The following is a 17,616-nucleotide window of genomic DNA, read 5'->3' as shown; positions in this document are numbered from 1 at the left end:
TTTAATAATTAGACAGATATTCATGAATTTAAAAAATATATATTATATAGATATACAGATTATGCTGAGATTTCAGAAAATGCTAATGAACCCCACTTTAGTGTCAGCAATAACAAACTTTATTTATCTCCAGTCGGGGAAATTTGGTCATTACAGCAGCATTGAAAGCAATGGGAAGGAAAAAAAAACAAGTTGAGAACAGTTCACTTCACTTTCTCTAAATTTACTAAACTTATTATTATTATGTTTAAAAAGTTTTTCGTATTTTCTATGGGAAGGAATGTGTGTGTGTGTGTGTTTACTTACGTTGTGAGGACATGAGTCTGTTGTCCCCAAAAGGGATGGAAAAAAGAACGTGTGTGTGTGTGTGTGTGTGTGTGTGTGTGTGTTTGCACACGTTACAAATTGAAGACTGCTTTATGTGCCTCTGACGTCATAGATCAAAGGCACACAGTTTATAGACTAGGATGAGATCTCACACCACAGACCACTAAACATTCAGTATTTCATGAGCATGTATGAGAGAGATAACGTCACCGTGATGGAAAACACAGCGAAAACAAGTATCCCAGAGATGGAGAACGATGCTACAGAGAGAATCGAACCACTTCAGGCAACTACTGAGTCTGCTGATCCTCCGTCCTCTGTTTGTGAGTCCACAACTGAGGAAGGAAGTGAGAAGCAGCTCAGGTTGTTTGTCACCATACTGACGGTTAAAGTGTTGATGAAGTGTCACGCTTTAGAGAACCGCAGCCAGGAGCAGTGGTCCTCCCACATAAAGAGGCTGGTAGACCAGACCATGGAGGGACTGAACGTAGACGGAGGGTGCATGAACATCAAAAACACCAAGAAGGTGTGCAAGGCTGTGATGAAGGACCTGGAGAAGAAGTATTTCCAGAAGCAGCTGGGGTATTTAATATCATTGGAGGACCCAGCTGTGGACGCAGCCATTATCCAGTCTTTGCAGACTCACATCAAAGAGCCTTCTGCTCAGTATGCAAAGAAGGATGCCATCGTAAAGTTCTGCAAGGAGGTGTTGATGGCTGTGGGTTTCACTCTTGGCTTATTCGCCGTCATCATGATTATTGCAGTCTTATGAAGAAGCACGCCAGCTCCAGAGACCGTCACTGACGACAGAGCAGCCCCAAATTTGAAACTGCTGGCTAAGTAAAATACTGGCAGCAGGGGCGCCAGTATTTTACTGTTTTATTTTACAATCCACCTACTGTAATTTACTTTAACAGTATAGTACCGTATTTTGAATTACAGTGTGGTAATTTTACAGCACATCTACTGTTATTTATTTTAACACTATACTACTGTGCTTTGGCCGGCACCGGTACGTGGATCAATTGGTACCAGGCCGCACAAGAAATAATTAATTATTTCCGTTTTATTTAATATCTGAGTCGAACCATCTTTTATTTTGAAAAATGACAGGATTCTCTCAGTTACGTCTCGGTCACTTGAGCACTCAAATTTAACCCACATGCTCGCAAAATGAGTAAAATCAGACGTGTCTGAAAAGTTTCTTTGCGGAGGGGAAAAGGCCCAGTGAAGAGACAAAAGAAGAGCGACGACTTCCAAGAAAAAGAAAGTTTTTAACAGACAACACCAGGAGTCCTACTGGAAATATGGACATCGACATATCGACAGGTGATTCCCACACACCGAGCCCGCTCTGCATTATATGACCGGCTCTCTAATGAGGCGATGAAGCCTCAAACCTGCTGCACCACTTGGAACCGCAGCCAGGAGCAGTGGTCCTCCCACATAAAGAGGCTGGTAGACCAGACCATGGAGGGACTGAACGTGGACGGAAGGTGCATGGACATAAAAAACACCAAGAAGGTGTGCAAGGCTGTGATGAAGGTCCTGGAGAAGAAGTATTTCCAGAAGCAGCTGCTGGGGTATTTAATATCATTAGAGGACCCAGCTGTGGACGCAGCCATTATCCAGTCTTTGGTAATTTTACAGCACATCTACTGTTATTTATTTTAACAGTATACTACTGTATTTTGGCCGGTAATTATCCAGTCTTTGCAGACTCACATCAAAGAGCCTGCTGCTCAGTATGCAAAGAAGGATGCCATCGTAAAGTTCTGCAAGGAGGTGTTGATGGCTGTGGGTTTCACTCTTGGCTTATTCGCCGTCATCATGATCATTGCAGTCTTATGAAGAAGCACGCCAGCTCCAGAGACCGTCACTGACGACAGAGCAATGGAAAAAAAGAGCTGCAGATGTGGAAGCTTGGAGGACAACCACTCTTGCTGGGTGGGTTTAGTCCGGGGGCTCCCCTTTTTCTCCCGTTTGAGTTTGCACAATAAAAACAAAATTGAATATTCATGTCTGAAGCACTTGTTAAATTAGAGTTTTAAGACAGATTAGCTGAAACACATATGTGATTTTCAAATAAAGAAAATGAAGATGAACATGCAGTGTGACCTCTTACATAAAAAAAACATATTCTGATGAGTGAATGTTTCTGTATTAGTAGATTTTCTCTGGAAAACCAGAGTCAAATAGGACCACAGTGGTTGACGTTGTATTAAATTTGAGACTGCTGGCGAAGTAAAATACTGGCAGCAGGGACGCCAGCATTTTACTGGTTTTTTTTTTACAATCCACCTACTGTAATCAGTATGTATTTTGAATTGTGAATTGAATTTGAATTGTTGTGGTAATTTTACAGCACATCTACGGTTATTTATTTCAACAGTATACTACTGTATTTTGGCCGGTACCGGTCCGTGGATCAATTGGTACCAGGCCGCACAAGAAATAATTAATTATTTCCATTCTATTTATAATGTGAGTCGAGGGATCTTTTATTTTGAAAAATCTTTTATTTTGAAAAATGACAGGGTTACATTTCGGTCACCTGAGCGCTCAAATTTAACTCACGAGCTCGCAAAATGAGCAAAAACACAGACGTGTTTGGAAAGTTTCTTTGCTGAGGGGAAAAGGCCCAGTGAACAGATAGAAGAAGAGCGACGACCTCCAAGAAAAAGAAAGCTTTTAACAGAAAGCACCAGGAGTCCTGCTGGAAATGTGGATTTGTCAACAGGTGATTCCCACACATAGAGCCCGCTCTGCATCATATGACCGGCTCTCTAATGAGGCGATGAAGCCTCAAACCTGCTGCGCCACTTGGAGACCAAGCAGCCTGGAGTAAAAGACAATGTTGTTGGCGAGAGCCCGCTTGGTAACCGCGTACAGCACCTGCAGACCCTGTTGCATCTGTTTGAGGATCCTTGGATCCAGCTGTAAGAATCAGAACACTGTCTACTTATGGTCCCTGAAAGGCATGATGTCGAGTGAGCAGGATGAGATCCTGAAGGGGTCTATTTTGCCCCAGGAACCTGCTCGCGCTACATTATCCCTTACGGCTTACCACTAAAGCGTTCAGTAATGTGACACAAAATAATGATTCAAACATATTTTCTTGATTTAAAATGACCGCATATCTATGGTATATGCTGTGTGTGGTGGGAAATATTAACTTGTGTTTAACCTCTGTCTATTCATGGGTAATCATTAAACATGTATTGAGTGGAAAAACATACTTAAGCATCCTTAAAGTAAATTTAAATATTACTATGTTGCAGTACATTTATGTAAATATGTGCTAACTTTAAATGGAAACATACTTTTAATATCTAGTAAATTGTAAGTTCAATATTTTAAAATGCATTTTAAGATAATTGCTGTCAAATGCTTTTTCAGTGTAATTCTGTATGTGTGTTAAACAATATTCACATAATAGTCCACCTCAAAGAATTTATACAGATCAAAAGTATTATATAATGTTAGTTAGTGTCGCATTTTTAAAGCTTGTTTTATTGTCATCTTAAGATCAAACATTCAGAATGCTGCACTGTGCTGTCAATGACAGGAAAAACAGGAAGTGAGCAATATTTTCCAAGGATCAGACATTAAGAGGGGCCAAATATTTCAAGGACATGCATGCGTTAATGTGCACTGAACGCATATTATATCTGAGGACATGTATGCACAGTACATCCTGTTCATACTTAGTTTCCAAATACACTTAAAGTGTATTAAAAATACTCAAGAAGCATGTATAAATCCACTTGTATCCCAATGTAGATGTATTTGTAATCTATTAACATCATGAATGCATGTCATTTGTACTTTAAATTGAAGAATAGCGTGAGCAAATATGAAATCATTAGTATATTTGCAGTATATAAGGTATATTTAAAATAGTCCCATTTTAGCACAGTCACTGTAAACTTAATACAACTTGAGTTGGACTTTTTGTACAACTTGAATACTATTTAAGTGCAACAAGTACAAAATTAGTTGTTCCAATATTGACACCTTTTTACTACACTATTATAGTCTGGATGCATGTACACTTTAGTATGCTCAGTATACTGATATTCAGAATATTTAAGTGTATTTTTTTCACCAGGGTAATCACTCAATCATGTCTATAATCACTATAATTAGATGTGCATTTTATGTTTTGCTACCATAATTGTACTGCAAAGCGTAATGGTAACAGAAAGGCAGATGTTTGAATACTGTGAGTGTGCCTTACAATATAACGGTGTCTGTAACCAAGTGGTGCAGGCACAGAGTGTGTCTACTCCCACAAATACATAAGTCATCGAGGAGGTTCAGCACCAGTAATTTTCAGAGAGCAGTGGAAAGCACCGAAAATACCCAGAGAGATGAAACAATGGTGTCTTGACAATTAAGCCAGGCCACAAGCAAATAGTGATGCCAGTGTGTTTAGACTGAAGCTCCACAGTTAGTCAGCGTAAATAAGTTTCTGATTCAGGAGCTGCAGGGACCAGCTCGGCTTGTTGTGTTCTGTTTGAACATGCACAATATCTCTACCACGTCAAACTTTGTTGACTGTAATAATTAATGTGTCTTTGAATTACGTAAAAGAGGACCTGAACCCATCTGGCCCAGGTCAAGGTCTCGTTTTCCCCACAGCAGTAAACAGAGTCTGATGTGGCAGATGTACAATAATTCAAACTGGTCCCAGGAGCAACTTAACAATCTTTTGAAAGCACACTTTTTATGCTGTATTCATAACTCCTCCTAGTGTGGAGCTTAAACTCAGTCCATTCCCGAGCTCCACAAGTCATTTTCTATACACCAGTGTTTGTTTGGTTTTCACCTAGCTTGCATCGTTTTTCCAGAAAATCGTCCACTGTCCTCGGTTACTGACATATGAACATTTACACACACTCTGTTTCCACCACCATTATATTTTGAAGTACATTTATTGTCACACAAAACAAATGTAGAGTTACAAGAATATATGATGATTCCCATTATAGACGTGATTAGGTGCTGCCAGGGGCCAGTGAGTGGATACGGATTAAAGGGGCCTCATCACAACGTAGTGAGGGCAGCTTTGGTTAAGGGTGTGAAAAAATCAGATCCTGAGAATCAGCTGTCCTTCAACAGATAAATATATAAAAATACCTTTGCTGCATATCTTCCAGGTGGAGCTTTATTCCAGGGACCTGCCTTTGACCTTTTCTTATGGTATCATGTTCTGGGATTTCCAACATTACATTCTCCTTAAAGTCCATATTTGGATGGTCGCCGTGCACCTCCCCTTGGCCACCTGCTTGGTTGATGATGTTTCCAATAATTATTGGTGTCTTAGCCCAGCCCAGTTCAAAAATAAAATATAAGAATATGGACATCACGTGAGCATATCTAAACTTCTCTGGACATGCGTTGGCATGACTCGGCCTGTCTGTCGCAGGCCTCCACTTGTTCTGAGCATGAATGTTCAGCAAAAAAATCCACCACACATGCCCAAGAGGTGCAAAAACATGCTCCACCAATGATTGTATTCACACTATCTTTATGCTATTTATAGCTCATTGTGTCAGCCTCCACCTGTCAGTGGATAGCAAACCTCCTGACCCGACAGACAGGAAGCAGCAGGTGAGACGGTGATGAGTCTGCATACAGACGGGAGGTGGAACAGCTGGTCAGAACAACCTGGAGCTCCCCATCTACATCCTCAACAACATTGTTCCATTGTGGAAACATTTGGGTTTCTGGGATCCATTATCTCCCAGGACCTAAGGTGGACCTCAAACATAGCCTCAGTCCTCAAAAAGGCGTCACAGAGGTTGTACTTCCTGCGTCACCGTAGGAATTTCAACCTGCCTCAACAGCTGCTGATCCAGTTCTACACAGAAATAGTCCAGTCTGTTCAATGCACATCCATCATCTTCTGGTTTGGGTCTGCCACCAAACAGGCCAAGAACAAACCGCAATGTGTCTATATGTTCTTTGATTACCCGATTTAAAGGACCAGCATGTAAGATTTAGGGGGATTTATTGGCAGAAACGGAATAGAGTATGTTTTCATTAGCTGAAAATAAGACTTGTTTCATACATGTCAACATTGGGATTTGAAAATAAGGGAAATTGTCCAGTGCCCCGGCCTGGGCTGTCCCACCACCCTTAACACTGTCCACATAACCCTTGCATTTAGACAAGGGTCCACACAGTGTTAAATGGGAGGACAGCTGGAAAGAAAGGTAAAATATGGGAAAATGCCAGGAAAAACAGCAGGTTGAGAGGTGTGTCGTTGTTTTTACCTTAGCATGAGGGAGCAGGTCCTCTTCCATGGAGTCCGCCATGTTGCTCCACCATGTTGCTAGAGAATGGCTAAACCAAACACTGCACCTAGCAAATGCTTTTTCCTGCTTTTTGTGAGTTCTGCAGCCACCGTAGCTTCTCCTACATGCCTGAGAAGAGAGGGGTGAGGTGAGGGGTATTCAATTGGTTGCTGTTTAAAGCTTCACCACTAGATGCCACTAAATCCCACACACTGGTCCTTTTTAAGTCAGAACTTTGCGTGGTTGCAATTTAAAACATTAAGAACGTCCGTGTCCATTTAATTCGAAAGAAGCAGCCCCGTCAGTAGAAGACACCAGCTGATTCAGTTCAAAGTTCTTCCTCCCACTCTATTACAAGTCCAGATTACATAAAACATTTCAACTGTTTCACCCAGATGTGACAGATGCTAAAGTGCTGAAGGCACTTTACTGCACAAATTGAAAATTTCATTGACATGTTCAATGACAATAAAGACTCTTGAATCTTGAATCTTGAAATTTTGGTTTTGTCACAGGCTGAGACGATATTGTTGTGACATTTTCGCTTTGTATTCTAAGATGTAAGGCAAAGACATTAAGTTTCCAACTGTTTAAAGTTATATATTATATCTATTTATGGCCATACAACAATCTGTGAGGTTCAGGGTTATCACAGCCAAGAGACTCCTTTTAATAGAAATCCTGTCTCTACCTCTGCTACTACTATCCCATGAAGCCAAAAATCTTAAAATAAAAATAAATGCAGCATGAATGACAGTATAATTTTATTATAGTATGAGTCAACTTAAAACAAAGATAAAGCCATGATAAATAAGTTCCACAATGTACATGTATTCTCATTTCATTAACCTATATAATAAAACAAAAAAAGTTGAAAAGTAGAAAAAGACAGCGGAAAATGGTGTAACTAAAATAAATTAAGATGCCCCCTTCAGTTCAACACAGCTGTCTGATGAGTAGCTGAGGAACCACAGATCTCAAACCGGAAACCTAAATGTTTCTTTCACACAATCAAATCATGTGAAGGCCTGCAACCATTTCTTTTTCCACACAACAAAGCAAAATAAGATAGTAATGAGTTTCTTTAGGTAAAAAAAATTAAGGCTGTACTTATGTCCATTCAGCCTGGTGGTCAGGTAAGGTCTGAACGGTCGCCTCCATGGTCCCAGAGCAAAGGTGTATAGGCAGCACTCATGATGAGAAACTGAGAATGCAAATAAAAATCAAATCATATGCGAATGTAGTGGGAAACAAGGGATAAGTCGGGTAAACAGATGTTTATCCCATTCAGGTAATAATTATCAAGGTCAAACTTACTGACCTTCTGTCGCACGAAAGAGGCACACAAAGCATTTACCTGTATATATAAAGGTAGGGGTTGGGTTTAAGTCCACATATGGAGCAAGTTGTAGCACTGAATTCATTTTCAGTGATTTCATTAAAAAACTGTGGGTGGCATTAGTGTGGAATAGTTCATCACGTAAAGCATTTGGGTTGTAATGATGACAGAAAGTCAAGCCCTGCCATCCATCCGTCACTTTCAGTCTGTACAGAACATGTAACATAATGCTGTGGTCAGTCAGTCAGAGCACTCCAGATTGAAACTGTTTCATTTCATGTATGAGGATGTTGACAGTTGTTGATTCTCACTGTAGCAGTTCTTCCCAGGAAATAGGTTTGGAGAAAACCTCCCGCTCCAGCCAGAGGTCATAATTCATTTGGAAGTCCTCAGGCAGGTCCACCCGCTGTCCCAGAACGCTCTGCAGGCAGTTGTCCACAGGCAGGAAGTCCGGGTTGCTGTGGCTCTTGTCGTAGCGGCGACTGTTGAAGCGTTCGATGTTGGCCCGCAGAGCACACTCCTCGGCCTGGAAGTCCCAAGGGCGAGCATCTAGATCTGCACCAGGAGAACAGAAGTTTATATTTAGTGCTTTTTGATTTGCTCTGAGTGGAAATACAACTGTTGCCTTGTTGTCCAACAATTCTGACCTTGGTTTGGACTATTGTTTTCAAGACCAACTAATCTGATGTGGTTTGGTGTACATGATAGAAAATGACGAGACAGGTTTTTGGAATCGGGGTTGTATCGTCATTGAGTTTATACACACTGGCTATGATTCTATCTGAAAGGATGTATCGTTTGTGTTTCCGCTCACCGTTTCCATACGCCCAGTCGTCGTTGAGCCGATGACGGACCTTCTGGTAGATGGCAGACATGGTCTTCATGTTGCTCTTCCTCCACTGGCGTCCCAGGTATTTGGTCTGCACTTTGAGCAGCTTGAGGACGTACAGTTGCATCATGGCCTGCTTGACCTTCAGCGCCCTCTTCAGGATGGGAGCGGACTTAAACACCACCAGCATCTGGGAGGGAAAATTGTGTTGAGGGCTCAAAAATGATGTCTCTCATTCGTGACAACATGATTCGTCATGGTGAGCACTGTTTGGCTCTCACCATTGTTCTGGAGTGCTTCCACTTGGTCAGTTTGTTGAGGATCCTCAGCAGGTTAATGCAGGAAAACAGATTCCTCCAGCAAAACTGATTGTTGTCTCCTGCTTCCTGTAAAACACAGAATTTCCACATTAATAATGAGCTAAGTTTGACATCAGCAGTCAAAGCAACACTCACATACACAACTTAAATCATCAGAAAACTCACCAAACTCTCTGCAGTTAACTCCGGGAGCTCGTGGACCACACAATAAGGAAAGTCAAGTACTGAAATGCTATTAGGGAAAGAAAATTGAGAGGAGTGAAATATAGGCAACAGTTCACTGACATTTTCTGTAAATGGGAGTTATTTTTGTATTCAGAGAGGGCCTGAAAGTACCTGTTTTTAGCTGTAATGTAAGACATGATGTTCTGGTTGAAGAACTTCAGAATGAGGGGGATGCAGTTGGCAAACACCAAGTGTTGAGCCATGTATTCAAACTATGAGACAAACATACAGAGACATATTCACCCAAGATGAATATTTTGTTATTTCCTTTTGTCAATGTGAAAAATAAACAAGAATGTAATTAATTATCATATATTTAGAGAAATATCTAATACAGATGCACATAATTGTAAAATGTGACGTAACAAGCATGTGATGTTACACCTGGTAGATGTGGTTAATTTTGAAGTGTTTCAGAAGCAGCAGCAGGATGGCAGAGATGGCCTTCACGATGATCTCCTTGTGTCGATTGACATCAACGCCAAGTTTCATGCTTTGCAGCACCGTGGTCCTGTGGAGTCAGACATTACAAATCAATCACCTATCTACTTGAATTATTCCCCGATGTGGTTACATGTCCATACTGTGAGAATGTCCTGATAGAGTGTGTCTCTTTCTTAAAGAGATATAAGCCATTCAGATATAAATCTGATTGTAAAAACTGCTACTAAAGCTAGGATATTGTCCTTGTTCAGAACATAACGCTGCACCAGAGTAGGAACTGCCTTTTACAGGCTCTTCATCACTTACGGCATCTCCTCCGGCAGCACGTCTGCCAGGATATTGATGGAGTCTGTCTTGGCTTTGGAAGTCGGAGCAGCTGCAAGCAGGATCTTCAGCAGAGCAATCTGACATTGAGAGAGACACACCATGAAGTCAGTTACAAAACAGTCTGGCATGAAACTAATGCCTGCTTCTGAGGGGATACATTAGCAGTCAGATGAATGGTGATGGTTCATATTTATGCTATGAAAAACAGTGACTATTACTACAGATAAAGTAATGATATTGTGTTAGGGCTATAAATCTAATGCCTATATTGTCTTATTGCCTTAAAGCTGCAACATTCTGCATTTGAGCTCTGTCATTTGTGCTGCATCTAAGGAAATTTTAGGTAGCAACTTAATAAAGGCAACAATATTTGTAAGCTTTACAATTAAATATGGAAATATACAACTGCTTGTTTTTTTTGAGGGGGGGGGGGTAAACGTTGTAGTTTTGTATGGTTACGTTTTGGCTAAATCCCTTCACAGAAACATTTAGCCTCATGAAAGGGGAAATAATTAGGGATGCACGATAACTGTTTTTTAAAAACGATACCGATAACCGATAACTTTCAGCTCCTACAGGCCGATACCGATAACACACACATATACCTAACATCATGACATCAATACCACGAACAAAACGAAAAACAGTTTTGACTCTTTAGATGAAGAGATATTTATTTTTCCAATGAAAAACTATTGGTAAGCCTCTCAAACATGTTCTTAAAGCTATCAAACAAACCTATTTGATATCTCACATCAATTTAAATAAGGTGCATTACTTACTTGAAATGATGCAAATACATGCATCGGGATTACAAACTGAAAAAGTGTATTCCAGAAGTTTACAAAAAATAAATATACATAGAAAATGAATGCACTGGCACAAGTTAGACTCAAACATTTCTATTTAAACAAACTGAAAAAGTGCATTCCTCAATGACAACAAAAATAATGCACAGTGCATATTGTACTGACAGAAGTTAAAAGATGGCACTCTTAAATACTCAACTCTGCGGTGTTCCTAACAGTCAGACTAAAGGGGCAATCCCTTAATGTACCAAGCTCAATAACAAATCGCCAGCTGATTTGAGTGGCATAATTAGGGATGCACGATAATTATCGGACCGATCGTTATCGGGCCGATAACAGGAAATTATGATGTCATTCCGATAAGCCTGATATCATGACGAACAGCCCCGATAACACGGTGTGTGATGTCACAGCGTGTGATGTCACAGCGTGTGATGTCACTGTGTTATCTCTGATGTCACTGTGTGATGTCACTGTGTGATGTCACTGTGTGATGTCACTGTGATGGTCATATCTAATTATATCATTGTGAGATATTAAAATCATCGTAAATACTGTGTCCATAATACTAATGTATAAACTGTGCATAGAAATACTCAACCAGGCAGCACTAACCATGTACTGAGGCAAACTGGGCAGAATTCCCTGATAGAGCAGCTCAGTGGAGGACATCTCCACCTCCTCTTCACCCTGACGACAAGGCGGGAGAAAACAACAGACACAAAATTACATTACCTTGAGTCAGTTTAGTTTTGCAGAAAGAGTTTTGCTTATTTAGAAACACGCATCAGAGGATGCTAAATACTGCTGAGTGCCGAGATCTTGGAGAGGAGAGTAGTGTCCACTTTCTCAACAGGGAAGACATCATCCTCAGACATAATAACAGTTCATCAGGTTATATATTTGAATTATTAACGTGAATGGTTTGTGTTTCCACTTACCCCAGACAGAGGCGTTTTCTGAAACTCCTCTTCCTTTGCAATCTGTATCTCAGCAATGGAGACGTACTTGTGCTGAGAAAAAAAAAAAGATGAAAACTTCATATGCAGCACTACTGCGATTTCATGATATTCTCCAGTTAAAAACAGATTTGATGAAGTATAGAGAATGGCGGTGCGTACCTGCTTTAGTGTCTTTATGCTCTCATGAATTGGCCTGGGCAAGCCAACAACTGTGTCTGTATCACTGCACGACACGCACACAACGCATTATTGCAGCAGACAAAATACAGTCAAAGCCTACAATAGAAGTCTTAAGCTACTTTTTGCTTGAAGCTAATGAGGAGAACACTTACTTTCCAAGTGTGTATCCAATAAATTTACTTCTACTTGATTCCAGGAAATTTTCAATGTCCTTTTCCCTGTTGGAGCAAAAACAATAATGCCAAAACAAAACGATTAAATAAATTTGCTTTTCTGAAATTTCATTGCAAGTAATAACATCATAATTGTTATAGAAACACATATTCAGTGTAATTATCCAGTCAGACGGAGCAGTACCTGACTTTAGGGGCCCACGGCAATCCTTTGGGGAAGGACACCCTCTCCGATGGAGGGTGAGGAATAGGCGGAGGCATCACCTCGTCCCTCTCTAGAGGGAAAGTCTCTGCCTCGATAGAGTTGTCATTGTCATCGTTGTCATCCTCGTCCTCACGAGAGTCATCGGCCTTGTAAGGATCCTTTTCATTGAAGGCGTCAAGGTTGTCCTGTTTGATCAACGCCTGTGTGACAAACAAGAAAACAGTAAAGATATTAACACATTGTGATGGAGCAGAGCTGTGAGTGGGCAACAGGTAAAAAGTATAATACCACGAAGTAGCCAGGCCTAAATGAAGCAATGAAACTAGTAATTTCCCCATATATTATATACATAATCAGTTACATCAGCAAAAATGTGCATGATGTAGATATTGTTTTATCAATGAAAATCATGTCTAAATGTGATCACTATTTTCTCAGATACTAAATTTAGCATCTGGCATGTACCATAGTGCAAAACAGACCTCTATTCTATTTCAAATCTGTTTTAAATGGTTGGAGATGGCTTGGGAACTATTCAATTCTTATTACTGTTTCCATACTATGGGGCCTTGCCAAATAACAACTGAAGATCTTCGTGCCATGTTGCTAATGTGTGTTTTATCTTTGTGGTCAACTTCTTGCAAATTTAGTAAAAACACCACATTCTTGATAGCTTTTTGATTGAACATGATTAAAGTAAGTAAGATGCATACATATCTAAAATGCCCGTTAAAGACAAGATTAAAATCAAAATTCCATGTTTTAGCTTAATTGTGACTGTATTATGGTTGACGTTCACAAGTAAGTTTAATCAGTATTATCCTAACTGGGTTCATAATGATATATTGCACTCAATGACATTTCATCACTGTGCATCACTGGAAGATAAACAAGGCAATGGTACATGTTTCATTTGTGGCTAGCTTTAATCTACATTATGTTTAGTTTGAGAGCAGGGAGCAGCAGAAACGTCTACCTTGTGTTCACGGCGTGCCCGTTTTTGCTGCTGTTCTATGAGGTCGGATGCAGATGCGGGCGGGGATGCTGCCCTCATGCTGCGGATGACTCGGATGCTGTCCTCCGGAAGAGGGGGGAGACCCAGCTCCTCACGCTTGCGAACCTTTATGCTTTGGAGCTGCTCAAACCCCCCAAGTGTGAACTGAAACAGAAGAGAGGATTTCAATGTGTCACTCTTTTGTTGTAAGATGGCATGGGAATTTGAGTTAACAGTCATGAACGGCAGATGTCTCTGTCTCTCACCAGTATACTCTTCCACAACAGCAATAGCACCTTCTTCATTGGAAAGTGAGGGGCGTGACCGCTACAGAACTTGGTAACCATACCGAAGAGCATGACAGAAATGGGCTCGTTGTTGAACAGAGGAGATCCTGGATTAGAGAGGTGGAGTGGAAATAGTTTACCTAGCAAGTTTTTTGTTTATATCCATGACATGAGGGCAGCCTTATGACACTTATCAAACTTACCCAGTTCTGCTCTGAAGGTTTCCCTGATGATTTTCCATTCGGGCTTGTCTGCTGGGTCATCCTGTTGTATCGTTTCCACCATCAGGTACATTATGTTAAGCAGCACTCTGAGATCTGTGCTGTCAGCAAGGGAGATGGCTGGTTTTCTGACAGCACTACTACAGGCAGCGCTGTTACTGAAAGACAGTATGACAACAGCAAATGCAATAACTTGTCACCTCGGAGAGCCAACAAAAACCTTTTCTTTTGCTCACTTTGGTCTAGCAATGCTAAACCTGACTTTTCGAATTTACTACATTTTTGTTGACCAGATCAGCCTTTCTTCAATTGGTAAAACTAAATATGGCCCCGAATGTCAGTAGATGTTTTCCAGACAAGCATCTCGTAGCAAAAAACAGATCTAAGTAATTTAGGCTGGCTTCTACATTGCTAGAAAACTGATGGTGAGCATACTCAATCTCCATGTTGAGCAGTTCCACCAGAGCAGAGAAGGTCCCCACATCCAGTAGCAGAAAGATGTTGTATCTCATCCAATGCTGCACCTCAGCCTCAGAGCTGCACTCTCCAAACGTTCCTAGAGAAAAACAAAATGTACTACTGTGAAATATAAAGAGAGAACCAAAAATAACCTCCTTGATCATTCATTCTCTCATCCTCTTTCAAGTGATGTGGACTGACCCTGAGCCATGTAAAGAATAGCTCTGGCAACCTTCAGCCTCTTCTCCCGAGCAATCACCTCCAGACTGTCCAACAGGCGCATGGCGTGAGCTCTGTGCTGAGCTGCATCGAGCTCTGTCCACTTCTTATCAGAAACTAAAACACAGAAGAGGTGGAGAAAGTAAACTTAAGAGAGATACCTTCTTCATCTTAGATGTAATAAATTGTTCACAATTAACAACGTACCATGTGCTCTGAATTCCACCTCAAAGCACTTCCTGTTGAGAGCAAACTCTGGTCCTTCAGTATAACTGTACAGCTCTAAAACATACGTAAATAACATATGAATAATATGAACACGCTATAAGTTGCACACTGAGGTTCATGGGAACAAAAAGGAGTCAGACAATCTCAATGTCCATGATGATCATATGTACCTGACAGCTCTGCAGCCCATTTGTCTGTATCAGCATATTCAAACTCGAGGTCTGGAGACTCAGACAGCCCCTGTGCACAACACATGACACATTTTATGCTTTTAAAATTAAAGGAATTATTACAGAATAATAGTAGTGATTATCCAACTGCTTAACCACAAGTTTAAAAGGGTCAGTTCACCAAAATCCCCCCACACACACGCACGCACGCGCACACACACACACACAAAATCTTACTATCTAGCCATTAATCACAGTAAACTGTTGGTTGTTGTCTTATTTATTGTGGTTTTAATGAACTGATCATTTAACTGGCTAAATGGTGATACACTTTCACAGTGACATGAGCTTGTCCCAAATCTATGTAGTCATAATGAAGTACAGTAGCACAAACAATAAATAAAAAAGGTGGGAAGAATTACTATATGAGAGTGAATCGCTAAGGACGTCCAAAACATTCTTTTGATTCTAAACCATGTGACACATCACTGTCTTTTTACAAAATAATAAATCAGTCAAATGTGCCCACTTCACAGACAACAAGGCGCACCTATAAGTAGTTCAGATGGATGGGACACAGTAAGATCTGAAGTACTGTAACAGAGCATTGGTGAAAAGTAAGTAACTACATTTGGAGTGAGGACATTTTTTTCTACCTTAGAAACACAGCTAAAGTATGACCATTTACGCATCAAAAAGATACTAAAAGATGTATTCATGCTGATTCAATCGCTGCAAGGCACTATTTACTGGCCTCCTGGGAAAAAAAAAACAAAAAAAAAACAAAAACACTGACTTCAGCTCATTCAAAACTCTGCAGCTCAGACATTAACCAGAACCAAGAGGAGAGAGCACATTATTCCAGTTTCAGCTGCTCTCCACTGGCTTCCTGTAACATTCAGAATTGATTTTAAGGTCCTCCTCATCATATACAAAGGCCTTAATGAGCTTGGAACAAGCTACACTGCTAAATCCATTATTCACTATTTGCCTTTAACAACACTACGATCATCTGCGGCTGGTTTCTTAGAGGCTTCCAGCAACTGCCGAAAAAAAAATGGGGACATGGCCTTTTCCAATTACACCCCAAAGCTCTGAAACACATTACATATAGATAATCAGGGAAGCCAGCTTACAAAATATTTTAAAAAGAAAGCTACAAACTTATCTCTTCACTTTAGCCTTAAACCAGCTATGAAGTGTCACTAAGAATAATCTAAAACTGTACAATTAATAAAACAATGAAAGGTGTAATTTTAATGCATTATGACTATTTTTACTGCTGATTCATGTGTTTTGCTGAACTTATTTACTTCTACTCAAGTCAAATTTATAACTTTTACTGTGTGTAAAAGTGTATTCTACATTCTAGTGTTTCTACGCTGACTTTGTACAGGAGCAACTTCTATCAACACTGTAAGTAAGTTTGTCATTTACAAGAACAAATTGCTGATTATGCATCAGTTTATGGCATGTAGTGAAATTCCTCTGAGCCACATTCAGTGCTACAATGGCTTTTAGCAAGATTTACAATGACTTCTGTTTGTGTGATACTGTCTGATTGTTCAAAATATTACAAGTGGTCAAAACTCTGCATGCACTGATTGAAAACCATGAAATCTGGAAGTAATTTTCTGGCAGATTAATTCATCAGAATTCCTACCTGTTACGCTTAAGTGAACAGACTTGCTTTCTTTATAGGTTCCATAACATACATATATAGTCAAATCTCATTGACACACCAGGCCAATACATTGAAAAGCAGAAGCCTGTTTGGAAACCGGCCCTCGAAGTCGTTTTCAACAGGTCGCCACTGGTTTCCTGACCGACAGTTCAGCCTGGCCTATGACAAGCTAACGTCAGCTAGCCACTACTAAGCTACACCGCTGTTCAACATAATATAAATTAGTACTGGACTATAAATGAAGCACCACACAATGACAGGCACATTACTTGCACAATTTCAACAACCTCGGTTACTGCTGTTAGTTTGCGTCGCCGAGTGATTTTAGAAATAACAGTTAAGCTATACTAGCCTGGCAGAGCTAGCTAACGTTATGTGTTACAGAAGCGGCTGAAAAGGCCGCATATCCTTATGAAACTTCACGTGGAAAAAAAATCACACTTCTGCTCACGCACCTCTGAATCTTTTCTTGGGTTGCGGGTGAATTCACCCCTGCTTTTGTTAGGTAGCATAGCTCTCTGTTTATTGTTTACAGGAAGCCCACCACCGTTCCCACCGACGTCCATAATTATTTGGACGAAGTGTCTTCTCGCGAGACGAGAGTTGACGTGCGAGAATCTGACTGGCTGTCCTCGTTCATATGATTTATTGTATTTCAGCTCACTGTCAAGTAACTACGGCTTTAAAGGGGGCTGAACATATTGAATAACATTTAAAGAAGAGGATATATTTCGATTTTTTGCTGGTCTAAAAATTTCTGTTTTCTTCCCTTCATTCATTTTTGCTTTCTTATCTGGTTTTATATTTTTCCTTAATGTAACGATGAATGAAAACATTCACTACTTGTGATGCTCCGACTGCAGCATCTATGCCTATGTACTGCATCCATGGTGACAATATTGTCCCTTATCC

At 40.4% G+C, this 17,616-nt stretch overlaps 1 protein-coding gene across 1 annotated transcript; it reads right to left on the bottom strand.

Moving 5' to 3' along the window:
* Positions 1 to 7,380: 7,380 nt before the first annotated feature.
* strip1 (striatin interacting protein 1) lies at positions 7,381 to 17,280 on the bottom strand. Its single transcript, XM_041950057.1, has 20 exons — positions 17,160 to 17,280; positions 15,021 to 15,090; positions 14,830 to 14,904; positions 14,605 to 14,739; positions 14,380 to 14,500; positions 13,927 to 14,102; positions 13,703 to 13,830; positions 13,419 to 13,601; positions 12,422 to 12,642; positions 12,217 to 12,282; positions 12,044 to 12,107; positions 11,864 to 11,935; positions 11,538 to 11,612; positions 10,093 to 10,190; positions 9,727 to 9,853; positions 9,454 to 9,554; positions 9,283 to 9,349; positions 9,079 to 9,183; positions 8,783 to 8,987; positions 7,381 to 8,523 (listed from the first exon to the last, which is right to left on the bottom strand). The coding sequence occupies exons 1-20, from the start codon at positions 17,268 to 17,270 to the stop codon at positions 8,276 to 8,278; spliced, it is 2,448 nt and encodes an 815-aa protein (XP_041805991.1). The 5' UTR covers positions 17,271 to 17,280; the 3' UTR covers positions 7,381 to 8,275.
* Positions 17,281 to 17,616: the final 336 nt, after the last annotated feature.

Source organism: Chelmon rostratus, chromosome 2 (assembly GCF_017976325.1).
Source record: "Chelmon rostratus isolate fCheRos1 chromosome 2, fCheRos1.pri, whole genome shotgun sequence".
Taxonomy (NCBI): domain Eukaryota; kingdom Metazoa; phylum Chordata; class Actinopteri; order Chaetodontiformes; family Chaetodontidae; genus Chelmon; species Chelmon rostratus.
The sequence above is the reverse complement of the archived record's forward strand: the minus strand, read 5'-3'. Positions and strand labels throughout refer to the sequence as shown.

Coding starts and splice junctions, on each gene's coding strand:
- strip1 (XM_041950057.1), bottom strand. CDS start 17,270: ATGGACGTCGGTGGGAACGGTGGTGGGCTTCCTGTAAACAATAAACAG. Junction 11,936..12,043: donor GCATAAAGACACTAAAGCAG/GTACGCACCGCC, acceptor TTTTTTTCTCAG/CACAAGTACGTCTCCATTGC. Junction 8,524..8,782: donor CGACTGGGCGTATGGAAACG/GTGAGCGGAAAC, acceptor CTCCTGGTGCAG/ATCTAGATGCTCGCCCTTGG.